General features: G+C 36.2%; 1 protein-coding gene across 2 annotated transcripts; it reads right to left on the reverse strand.

Annotated features, from left to right (window-relative positions):
• Positions 1–2,258: 2,258 nt before the first annotated feature.
• On the reverse strand, positions 2,259–11,117 carry LOC113355763. Of its 2 annotated transcripts, XM_026598712.1 has the most exons (27): positions 10,349–11,117; positions 9,893–9,952; positions 9,727–9,794; positions 8,316–8,478; positions 8,145–8,201; positions 7,877–7,934; positions 7,245–7,313; positions 6,921–7,162; positions 6,611–6,823; positions 6,398–6,490; positions 6,181–6,300; positions 5,779–6,081; positions 5,413–5,469; positions 5,115–5,171; positions 4,935–4,991; positions 4,780–4,836; positions 4,655–4,711; positions 4,513–4,569; positions 4,309–4,365; positions 4,130–4,228; positions 3,929–4,027; positions 3,331–3,527; positions 3,085–3,246; positions 2,897–3,004; positions 2,749–2,812; positions 2,568–2,663; positions 2,259–2,489 (listed from the first exon to the last, which is right to left on the reverse strand). In XM_026598712.1, exons 1-27 carry the CDS (start codon positions 10,811–10,813, stop codon positions 2,406–2,408), a joined length of 3,219 nt encoding a protein of 1,072 aa, XP_026454497.1. In that variant the 5' UTR covers positions 10,814–11,117; the 3' UTR covers positions 2,259–2,405. The 2 variants fall into 2 exon arrangements, with proteins under 2 accessions (XP_026454497.1, XP_026454498.1); XM_026598713.1 differs by lacking the exon at positions 4,780–4,836.
• Positions 11,118–13,054: the final 1,937 nt, after the last annotated feature.

The raw sequence follows: 13,054 nt of genomic DNA on the forward strand, positions 1-13,054 counted from the left end.
TTTTCCGTTTTAAAAACATAAAACGGTTTTTAAAAGACATATCAAACATGGCCTTAGGTTTTGTTTGTCACAGTTCTTATAAATCATGTTAGTCATAAATGTTGACTAATAAACAGACTTCAACATTTTGGTTCTCAGTTTGATAAATCTTTGAAAAATTTGTATCAACTTTAGTAAACCAACTTGTACCACTATACGTCATGAACAGTCTAAAGGGAAAAAAAAAAAGTTAAGCCATGTCATTAGAAAATAACACCAAACTAAGCCATAAAGCAACTACAAAACACTATGAGAATAAAAGATAGTAATTGGGAGGCTAGCTGTCTTCTGACATTAGTAAAACACACTTATAGATCCATTTCTTAGTAAAATTTAAAACATAAATATAATTTTTGTTAGTGATACAAATATTTTGCATCAAACATAATTGACTTATCAAAAGAGTACGCCTTTTATTTCGTCTGGACATAGATAACGATACTTGATTGAAATCAAGTTGATTTGTGATGCGTAGTGCACTACCTCACTGCACAAAAGGTTAAATCAAGTTTACAGAACTTAAAACTGTTCACTCAAAGTACAAACACTTGCGTGAAACCAAGATAGTCTTAGTTATACATTAATATTTAAATCTAAGAAGCAAACTACACAAATCAAGGAATAAAGGGTACCTTGGTTTACCACCCCACATTGAGACAATATTGGGTTGTATGAAATTTTTTGCTAAAGAATGCCCGATCACCCTGAGTGATTAAGATGTCACTGTCTCCAACACCATAGTTCGGTTATCATCAATAGTCCAAACCAATACTGGTTCAAGGAAATCATTGGAACAATTTACATGCATCATGTTTCCATGATACATTAATCAACCAATTGTAAAAATTCTAACAAATAAAATCTAAGGATTATATTTTAAAATTCAAACAAATATAATCATTATGATGATGCAAGGATCATCATTGTATAGCTTTTACATGTCAGAAAGTTATCTTGAAAAGTTATTGAAAGTCAAGTTCTATTATGTGAGATTATGGTCTGAAAGAAGTTGCTTACATGATATTTATCTCAGAAAATATCTCCATCATAAATCAAGCACAATTTCTAACATTTATCTCCATAAAAAGTGTCCATCATGATCCTAATGTTTGGTTATATTTTTAAGTTATAAGTTGAGAACTACAAAAGTTACCTTTATAATGGAACTTCTTAATCAAATCAATCACCTTATTCGATTCCCTACTGCTATAAAATCAGTGATACCCCCAACTAACTTCAACTAAAGCCCTTAAAATTCAATTAACATTGAAGTTGTACCTTAACCTCTACTTCGGTCTCCTCAATTTTAGTTGGTGAAAGTGCTTTGACGCTTCTACAAGTCTCAAAAGTTAGGGTTTCTTTTAGTGGAGAAAGAATAATGGTCAAAGGCGAAAGAATAAAAGATGAGTGAGAGAGAAGGTAGAGGTTTGAGAGAAAGATTTAATATTTATAATATCAATGTCATGTTTGTATTCAGTAACGATTACTGATGATCATGCTTCAAAAAGTAAATATTTTAGAATATCAATTTAGGAAGAGAATTAGTTTTCAACATTTGGGATACATGAATGGATAGTTGAATAATACGGACTGAGAGTCCGAGACAATAATATAACGGTCTAGCCGTCCTTCGCCTCGCCCGAGCATAAATAGATATGGTTGGATTGAGTTGAGTTATCTGGGCCGAAGCATAATCCTGACCCCCCTCCTTGAAAAACCAATTCGGCCAATCTTGACCATCCTTGTTCCCTGAACACATCTACACCACTTCTTCCTATTATGGCTTCCATAATCAAATGCTTAAAATGAATATCATGTAAATCATGTGATGCTTTTAGATGCATTATTTATGTCGCTTCTTTGGTTTATGGGGGTGGGGGGTCTTTCTTATTAAAAAAGGTTGACGTTGTAGTTGAGATTACAAATTAAAGCGAAAGGAAAGGTGCAGTGTTGAGAATGGGTAGTGATGCTAGTGGTAGTGCCTTTCACCGAGTTTAGAAGAATGGACCAAAGTGTGATCCGAGTTTAGATTTAGAAGAGGAATATCTGAACGGTCCTAGTCGACCCCCAACATCACTCTAGTAATTTCTTTCACCCAAAACCCACAACTTAACATTCACTGAAATTTGTTACCCATCCAAACCAAAAACTCCATCCGGATGACATAGACCGCCGGATGGACCTTTCGGATCAATCCTGACCGTTCTATGACTTCTTGATCTCAAAGTCAAATGCCACCTTTTTTTATAACAGTGAGTACAATACTAGTTTCACTACTTTTGAGTTCTTAAATCAAGCTACAGATATCGATACAAGGATCACAACTTTTTGAATAACATCAAAATAATATTAACACATACTTGTAACTAAACATACGCCTCTACAGTTCGAATCCACTCAAGTCTCACTTCATCGATTTCATCCTGCTCATACGTAGATTTAAGGAAAGGCTGCAAAATTTTAAAAGTCAGGAAGGCCAACACAAAGACTAAACAAAGCTGAAGAAACAGATAGCTAAAGGATCTCACCTCACTCTTTGTAAACATTTTTGGCTCATCAATTATCTCCCTCATAAACTTCATTATATAAAACCCACATTCCACACTATTTTTCTGTTTCGGACACTGCAAATCACAGGGAAACAGTGTCAAATTCGTCGAAAATGTGAACACTAACACTGAGGATTTATACAGATGTGAACTCAATTACCTTGATATTATACCAAATTGGTGATGACCTCCTCACTCCATCATTTTGCAAGCCTTTCAGACCACTTTTAGATAAAAAAAAAAATTAAAAATATAATTAGTAACGAACAGCAGAAAACATGCAAATTTGTAAAACCTGGAACACTTACAAAGTGACAAAGGGTTTGATGTTATATCGAGCTGGGAGCCCCGATGGATCCAGCCAATAGCAACTCATAGCCACCATATTTATTGCGATAAGAAGCCAATCCGCCCCCCTACAATTAAAGAGGTGCTAAGTAGTTCGTATATACCATCACATACAGTAAAAGTAAATAACTGAATATTTCAAACGTACTCCGGCTTGACAGGAATGAAAACCCATTCACAATTTGTGTTCATCAATCTTGAAGTTATTATTTTTGACAAATCAGCATCTTTTGCAGCGCTTACTGATGCAGGGTCTATAAATTCATATTTGTGTTGTATCCCTCTCTCCGTTAATATATCATAGAGGTTCCTGGAAAGATAGAAAAGCAGCGAGTATGTTACACCATAAGAGCATTAATAACTTTATAAGTGCATTTAAAATAAGGCTTCTCACCTAATGTATGCCATGACGCAATTCTCAGACAAATCTTCCGGATGGCAAATATATCGAACATCATCCAGGTCAAGATAAAGCTCCATCTCTGTACCAAAGACTGCCGCATCTACTGGTACTGATATGAAGGGAATGCTGCCAGTCAATTTTTGAGACACGCTTTTATAGAACCTCTGGAAGGGTGAGACGGTTGAATCCTGATACAGAAGATAATAAAATCTATTATCCATGCCAGATCGAGTTTTGGACCAAAAAAAAAAAAACAATTTCCACTGATGCACATATTAGGCCACTTCCTGTGAGCCTAATGACACGTATCGTCACATAGATATTCGTCAGCAAGAAAATCATCAATTGTATAGAAACTTCAGTAGAAATTCCCATATTCATGTATGCTTAAGGTGTAGCCTTTGAATGCCCTATAGAAGTTGTGAAAGATATTGGTGATATCTTAGGCTACATAAATATACATAGCTTTCAAGGAGAGGAATCGCTGAACATAGTCAACGAACCTAAGATGGGTGAAATGTATCACTTGAAGTGCTTGAAGTTGAAGCCACCGTCAACTTAATGATACCATTTATATTCTTTGACTTACCTCCATAGATCTGGCTACATGCCTTGATTGAGTTACTTGAACAACAGGTAAGTTTTCCTCATCATTTCTCCAAACGCTCGACTGAGATCTGCCTGATGTCTATAAATAGAGGATAGATGGGAAAGGTAAAGCACTACTTTGACTAGATAGAATGCACAAAACATACCGAAGGTTCGGAACTACTTATATTCTTCGACTTACCTTCATGGATCTGGCAACATGTGTTGATGGAGTTACTTGAACAACAGGTAAGTTTTCCTCATCATTTCTCCAAACCCTCGACTGAGATCTGCCTGATGTCTATAAATAGAGGACATATGAGGAAGGTAAGAGCACTATTTTGACTAGACATAGGATTTTACATAATGCACAAAACATACCGAAGGTTCGTAGGTGTTTGAATTGGCTTTGTCAGAATATGATGCAGGAGAGTTTCCCTACGCAACATGAACATTTTGATTAACACAAAATAACATAGTTTACACCATTGGTGTAGATTAAGAAAGAAAAGGATTGTCAATAAAAATACCAAGAATTAACTATTTTCTCAATGACACACAGCCAGAAATAGCACAAAGGCATACCAAATTTTCATTGTTCTTTAGGTGGACTCTGGTAGAAGTCGATGCAGGCAATTTCCCCTATTTTTTGGAAACAAGGAGTTAAGAACAGAAATTTAAGAAACAGATGTTTTACAGAGAAGTGGAGATATTATAATTTACATACCAAATTTTTCTTGTTGCTTATGGGGACCCTAGTGGAAGTCAAAGCAGTCCCTTTCCCCTGTAAAACATGGTTTGGTGAGAAAAGATACTTAAGAACAAAACAGAGAGATTATGTATCTGGCGTACCGAATTTTCTTTGTTGTTTATGGGGACTCTATTGGAAGCCAATGCAACCCTTTTTCCCTATACAACAAGGTTCGGCGAGAATGGAAAGTTAAGAACAAAAAGAGAAAAGAGATGATTATAGAGGAAAGAGAATATTATGCACTTGACTGACATACCAAATTCCCATTGTTGTTTACCGGGACCAGAGTAGATGTCGATGCAGGCTCAACCTCCTAAACAACATGGTTTGGCAAGAATAGAAAAAAGTTAATGAACGATTATATAGAGAACTGAAGATTACACCCTTGGCAGAAGCAACATTACACAGAAAAGTAAAGGTACTGCGCTTCACATACCAAATCTTTGTTACTGTTAACAGGGAGCATGGTGGACGCCGATGCAAGCTCCTTCCCCTACACAACATAGTTTGGCAATTACAGAAAGTCAAAAGAAAGAGATGATCATATAGAAGTGAAGATTATGCACTGGACAAAAGAGAAATAATGTCCATTCACCAACAGTATAACTTATTATTTTTCCACGGAGCTGACCGAGAACCAGCTGATTCATACTTGTATTATGTACATACATAGTAAAGAGGTAAAATCCCTTTTTAATGATACACAAGATATCACAAACTGCATAATTACATACCGAGTTTCCACAGTTTATTAAGGGGAGTTTGTTAGAAATCGATGTCGGCGACTTCCCCTGCAGAGTAAGGACATTCACACAAAGGATTGTTAACATGGCAGGAACAACATCAACAAATACAGAGTGCATAAAAAAAGAACATTAAAACAAATCGTAAATAAGCAAATGTAAAACCGTAACTTAGATGATTTAATAATGTGTAGAGTGCCACAAAGTGCACAAAAATGGAAATAAATTGGTGCTAAGGATTTTGACAGACATTGTCAGAAGTTGATGACGTAACGGACATTTCGTGAAGCCTTTAAGGGATAGTGAGGAAAACTACTAAAACAGTCAAGCATATTACGTAAGAAAAGAGAATCTTACGTTTTGCATGAAGTTGGCAAGCATCTCCTCTAACTGTGAGACCATCTTCTGAGTATTCAAGAGTTGATCTTCCACTCGTGAACGGGAAACTCTCTCTTCTTGACACTTGTTTCCATTCAGCTTTCGTTGCTCATGCAATTTATCAGCAACTTTAGTGGCTTGACATTTAGGCTTCTGATAGGAGGTCGGCCGACTTTCAAACTTTTCAGCGCCTCCAACTGGAGTTCTTAAAGCCAATGACAGCACATCGATGTTTCCATCACAAACTAGGGACCCATCGTCTACTTGCTTTTTCAGTTCATCCTGCATAGACGGCAAATTAGACATTTGGAATTAACTTCGAGCATATAGCATCATAAAAATATGCAAAGGATCTCTTTCTGGCATCTTTCTTCAACTTACGATAATCTCTGCTTGTTCTCTGGTAGCATCGTCCTCATACTCCCCATTTTTGTTCTGACGTGCTTTCTTCCATAAAACACACCTATCAATTTCTTCAGGGGTAACTCCTTCACTTTTTTTCTATTACAGTATTACCAATATTAGAAAGGAAAAAGATTGACTTCAGTGACTCAATATTATTACCATCCTTAATGAAATTTTATATAAATGAACATACCATTTTTTCGATCAGACCGGCATAAGTTGTCCGACCCAACCGGTGAGGATGAATGTTCTTCGCACGAATTTTTGACTGTGCTTCATGGACAGCCTAGAACAGATTAACCACCATTACATGATACGTTAGAATATATATGATGTAGAGCCTAAGAGATAAGACATATACACAAAAATAAGACCCAAAGAGTGTACTTGACTTGATAAAGCAAACCTGGAATGCATCATTTAGTCTGGACTTCACAAATTCATCCCAATGCTCTTGCTTAATGAATCCATACTTTGGAGGAGGGTGGATCAGACAATCAGGCTCATCCTTGAATGGGAGAATATATGTCCTTGTAAGAGTGCTCTTAAAAACCCTCCACCTGTCTCCAATGCCATTGACTAATAGTTTCCTACTACTTGCTTCGAGCACATATTTTGCCTGGAACACGTGTATTTTTCTTCGGTAAATCAGATAAGATGCTTCTATATATATATATATATACACCTCTAATAATTTTCAGAATAGTTATAAGTACCTCCAGACACCTCCATAGCTCATCTTTTAGAGTGCTTGGAACGACTTTCCAATTTTCATGGACTATTGGAACCATCTGTCGCGCCAAAACGCCCATGTAACTAGCTAGCTCAGAAGAGAACGGCCCTATTGGCTGGCCATGCTCATTGTACTCTATCACATTGCGGTGGCTAGTATTTGTATTGAAGATGTGTGGTACTAAAGTCGTTGCACCATGGACCTTTTTCTTCATGCTTGACTCAGCTGACACCACAATACAAATTCAGGATTTATCAAAAACCTTCTCTTGCATATTATATAATGTGTATGCCAGTTAATAACTTACATTCAAACTCTTCGGGTGCTTCTATAAGGTGATCTTCCACAGTGGGTTGCTCGGCGAAGGTTCCCGAGGCTGATAGGACAACAAGGAAAGAAGACCAAACGAATTGTCAGTACGTAAGTAACTAACTCACGAGCTTTGCGTGGATATAATGAGAATCTGATTTATGTACCCTACAATCACCACATTCAGGTATAAGGTTGCCACAGGCTCAAGTAGGACCTTTTTTACATTCTTGTTGGCCTTTGTTGAAAAGATCACATTGTTTACAGCAAATAAGGTGTTTGAGAAGTCATGGTGCTTGTAACTAATAATTCTCATCATGGTCAAATGCCAACATATCCAAACATTAGCTCGTACGAAATAGCATAACAAATAGTGTAAGCAAAAAAATTCAAACCATATCGCGATACAGCATACAGAAATCGCTGATTCGGCAAGCATAAGTTTAAAAATAAATCACACATCCATGAGACATGCATTATTCATCGCGGATAGAGCCATAAAGGGACATATACAGGTGCACTTTTCTGGTAAATGCTGAGTAACAATAGACAAACTATAGGTGGGGTCACTGCTGTGGTCTAAAAGAATGAAATCACAATATACCTCTCTATAAAAACATTGATGCTTACCTTTCCTTTTGCCTAATAATCTTGTTTTCCTACACATCTCATCCTCTGCCACAGGTGCCTACAAAAAAGAAAATAACTCACTTAAGACTGCATGTAGTAATAAAATAGAGAGAGAGAGAGAGGGTGGGGGAGGAGCAATTTAAACAAAATAAGATACTTTTTGATCGGGCTACAAAATATGATACTGCATGGAAATTACTGAATCGAGTACAAAAACACAGGAAACAAGGTACGACTACCCATGAACATTGGATAATAACCAGCTTACCTTGGAAGTAGGAGCCAGCTTATCTTCCTTCTTCTGTTTACTGTTGTTGCTATCAACCTGCAAATCAGCAGATATCATTGAGTTATAAAAAATAGAGGGAGGATACAGATTATCATTGATGTTTAACATGAAAGACAAGATATTATTTTTCTTTTCTTTTCATCAGATTACCACAATATCCTTTGCAGTTTCACATTCTGGAATATCAACAGGAACTGATCCTTCATGTTCCTGATTGTACATCTCATAGTTGTGGTTTGTAAGTTCACACTCTAGAGATCCTTCAGGTGTCCCGTCATCCATCTCATAGCTATTTGATGATTTGTGAACCAGTCTTCCAGGGAGGAAAAATAGATAATCCAGTAAGAGATCTTTGAAACAAGTACTCAGATAGAATAGAGTTAACTTCTAAGAAAATGATGCACAGGAAAAATGAAAGGCTGGAGTGTTTTATGAAACATCTATAAATATGGACAAGAAGGTCAGAGCATATACCCACAGTATGATACATCAACAGTCGACACCAAAAAAATCATTATAATAGGGATTTTAGATTGCAGTCTAGGATATCAAAAAAAAAAAAACTACTTAGCTAGATGCTTATCCACCAAAGCAGAAGAACATAAATTGTGCTACTGCCAGATTGTAAATGGATCTAACTTCTTTGGATAAAAGCAGTAACTATTACAACTTTGTATACATGCACTATCTTGACTGGTACAGTTTAACATATACACCAGAAAAGAATATCAGATGTTCATAGAAGATAACCATGTCAATTAGCCAACATTTAAACTTTAAGGGAGGTTTGAATGTCTGCATCAAATTAGAGATCAACTACCAAAGACAGACATTACTAATTTATGACCTCTAACAAGTACAACACAAACCCATCTGCATGACCCAGTTCATATTATATATCTTTCTGGTCCAACTTGGTAATGAACTATTATATCTTTTTATATAAATGAAAAAAAAAATCATTTCTTATGATTCTCTTTCCTTTCTAATTCTATTGTCCCTCAGGATGCAATGGATGTGAATATATATACCAAAAGAACACTTTCTTGCCCGATAAATCACTGCATATATTAAGAACCATATTATGTTATAACTACAGCAATCCAAGTATCCAGCACTAAACATGCCTAAAACCTCGAGCATCTATGAAGAATGAAACGTAAACCATTTGACCTCTACAGGGAGGGCAGATATTCCTCAAATTATGACATAATTTATCCTTGTGTTTTGCTCGATAGTCTAGTTTTCATTCATATGTAGTATGTACTGTGTATCCTAAGGACCCTTTGTTAATCATTGTATACATTATCATGTTTGTAAGAATTTCATACAAAGCTCTGTTCTTCCATTTTTTTTTTTTGAAATGTCAGAAATTACAGATGCAAAAATGGCCACTTTCCTAAGCCAAGTCACTAAAAGACTAGTACATGATTTTAAGCAAACCATGTATAATTATTTTGATAAATAACAAAAACCACTGAGTAAGAAAATCAAAGCATTCCTCCAGAAACAGATCACAACAGGTAGATACAAACAAGGAGTATTAAGTCAAGGAATGTACGTTTGCCTCAGCGGTCCCTCCTCCAAATACTGTTTCTTGGCAGTCATCTCGTCATTAATGCGAAGAGCCTACTTACACAAAAGATATAAAATAAATAAAAGATAAGAATTAAAGAAACAATCAACTGAAAAGGAAATCATTCTAATGTAATCAACCCACATCTTACCATTTGAGCAATAGCCGACCGGGTGTGAAGTTTAAGCCGTGCGCGAAAATGGGCGGGTTCCTAATAAATGATGAAACAATTAGTGACAAAAAACCGCTAATCAGAACGAATTCAATTTACAGAAGATACCACTAATAAGAAGACATATCCAAGAGAACTATATCACAAACTATATTTATTTGGGTGTGTAATGTGGTTTGGAGTTTGGACTACATTCATCTACTGAGGCAGTTAAGAGTATCAAAAGCTTAACTAACATTAAGATCGGACCCAATTTCTTTACCCCCATTGGACCTTCTAACTCCATGTTAACTATCCAGAATTGAAAATGCAAACTTACTGTGAGATAAATTTTTGTGGTTCTTGGCCAATTAAAGTGCTATTTCCTTGAAATTCAACAAAACAGTGACAAAAAAAAATGAATTTTCTGAGAAGAAAACCCGAACCCTAACTAACCTCGTAGGGAGTAGGAGTCGTATATGCTTCCTCCTCCACCTCCAGTTCTTCAGCAGCAGGAGTATCGTCTGTTTCCAGATTTTCTTCGGCAGCAGGAGCATCGTCAGTTTCCATATTTTCTTCAGGATCATGGTAATCCCCCATGTCAACAACATTACGTCCTATCTCACGAATTTCATCAAAACAACTAGTTTCTGGCTCTCGATCTTCTTTTTTATCCAACCCAATCTTTTTTCTAACTAATTTAAGACCTCTCAAGTAAAGCTTAGGACCACCAACATTGTTATTATCATCTTGTTGTTGCTGCTGCTCTACATCTGGTTCTGGTTGTTGTTGTTTGTTATTCTTATTCGATCTCTTTCTTCGAATCACCATCGATTCATCAACTAGACTTCTCTGTACTTCTTCTATTGCTGCTTTTGTAGCTGAACGACCTCTTCGAACTCCTTGACGCAACTCTCGCATCCTTCCTTTTCACAAAAACCCAATTGAAAACCCTAATTTGCCTTCGAAGAACGAAAATTGGAAACCCTAATTTTGTTTGTTTTTCCTCCTCAACAGCATTGAGAAACGTAAAGATTTCGCTGAGAAATTATTAGATCAGGAGAATATACAGGGGATTTTAGTACCAGTGGTGGGAAGTATTATCAAAACAAAAAGAGGTGGGAAGGGAAAGCTTTAGTGCAATTTTTATCGGTGCAGGAGCAAATACGTTATGCCATTGACGTTGGCGGTTGCCGTCAGAAGTCAAATGAAATCTTTCGGCCACAATCTCGGGCCAGGCAATTCCAAATTTTCAAGGCGGCTTATGGGCGGTGCGGCTACGATATGGTTCACATACTATTTCAAGTATGTGATCCTTCTTAGTTTTGTGACACCTATTATAAAAAAGAAAATAAAATCTCAAAACACTTAAATGTCAGAAAGTGTAACTAATTCTTTTTCTTAATTCCCTATTTTCTCTCAGAAAGTGAAATGTTGACGGGGATTTGGAGGGGACGGCTTTTTAGTTGTAACAGGTGTCACAAAACTAAGAGGGGCCACATATTTCTAAGTATGTGGCCGACCACATCATATCCTTGACGCTTATGGGAGTGTTAGTTTGCTCGAGGGTGTATCAACCCAAAAACGATAGATATTTGAGTATGTATTTAGCTACACCCCCAAGCAAACTGGTACCTTCTGTTAACAATTTTTTTCTCAACCAGATTGTGTGAATGACTTTATGCATATAATCGTCCACGTATAATCGTCTTCCGGCTGATTAATAAAATTCATACTTCAAAACAAGAAAAAATGAATTTTATATCGCCGACAGTTATATTTCTATAACATTGCGTAAATTCTTGTTATTCTCTAGTCTCAACTCACACATCCATCACACAAGTTAATTTTCCTAATTCCTTACATATTGAATTTATTTCTCAATTTCACTCAAACTAAGTTTTGCTTATTGGATCTTAGTTTTAATTCTCCGCGGATATAAATTGGTATAGCTTGGTATAAGAGCAAGCCTTAGCCAATCCAAGGTTGGAAAAAATGTGAAATATCAAGTTTAACGACTTCCAAAATGGAGTCATCCACATTTTTTCCGAGACTGTTCCGGGATTTGTGGAAGATGGCTTGGAATCTAAATTAAAACACCATTTCGAATTTCATTGAAAGTCATTATGAACTGCCCTCAATCTTGTGGTTGATTTTGTTTCTAAATATGATTGTCCCTTTCTGACAACCTATTTTGTGGGCCAAGATTGAGTGTTATTTTGAATAACGGTCATTGCAGTTCGGATTAACGTTTTAATTATCTATTTTACCTTTCACCATTGGACTTGAACTTCTATGATCTATTCCAAGTGCTACGGTGTCATGGCACTTGGAAGATGAAATTCTTCCACCATAAGACTTGCTCTAATGAACAACAATAGTACTTTTTGATATTTCAACAATTGGATGAAGAGTCAGATGAGGCTAGGAGGAAGATAAACACCATGTAGCAATACCACAATGCCAAATACCTACCCTTCTGGAGCCAAAGAAGTAATAAGGAGAAAATGGACAGGTCCAAGGGGGAGATTATTACCACCAGAATCTAATGCAAAATTATCTCGTTCCTGGATGTGTGTACTTCGAACAATATTTTCAGCATTGACTTTGTATGAGCCGTCAAACTTAAACTTATATTCAAATCTAGCTACAAAAGTTGATGTTGTCCTGTGGCACTGTGCACTGCGGCAGATACATAACTTTTGGTTGTTCAGTTTGTCAGTAAGACAATGGACTGTTATGCGGTTTATATCAATTATTATGATTATATGACAGTTCTGCTTGTACATATTTGTTGATGGTGAATCTTTGACGAAGGCTAAAATTGTAAAATTATAGTTTTGTATATTCTTGACCTAGATTCAGACGAATGTATGAAATTCATATTTTATGATTTGCACATGAAAGCTCATGTCACAATGATATATGACTAAGTGTGTAGCCTCTTCATAACATGCATGAATATGTAATTATTGAAGCCTCTCAGTTAAGCTTTCAATATTTTGCATATTTCGTCCTTTATACTGAGCGATTCCAGGACACACTTCTGTATAGAATCGAGAATGATCAGACAGCTCTTAGATGGATTAACCACTAGTATAGAACAATAACGTCTTCAGGATGTCACAAATGTTCCCTGACTATCACAATAAATGTTTAGAA

The sequence above is a fragment of the Papaver somniferum genome, chromosome 3 (genome assembly GCF_003573695.1).
Source record: "Papaver somniferum cultivar HN1 chromosome 3, ASM357369v1, whole genome shotgun sequence".
NCBI classification, from domain to species: domain Eukaryota; kingdom Viridiplantae; phylum Streptophyta; class Magnoliopsida; order Ranunculales; family Papaveraceae; genus Papaver; species Papaver somniferum.

Coding starts and splice junctions, on each gene's coding strand:
- LOC113355763 (XM_026598712.1), bottom strand. CDS start 10,813: ATGCGAGAGTTGCGTCAAGGAGTTCGAAGAGGTCGTTCAGCTACAAAA. Junction 7,163..7,244: donor AGCACCCGAAGAGTTTGAAT/GTAAGTTATTAA, acceptor TTGTGGTGTCAG/CTGAGTCAAGCATGAAGAAA. Junction 4,992..5,114: donor TTAACAGTAACAAAGATTTG/GTATGTGAAGCG, acceptor CATGTTGTTTAG/GAGGTTGAGCCTGCATCGAC.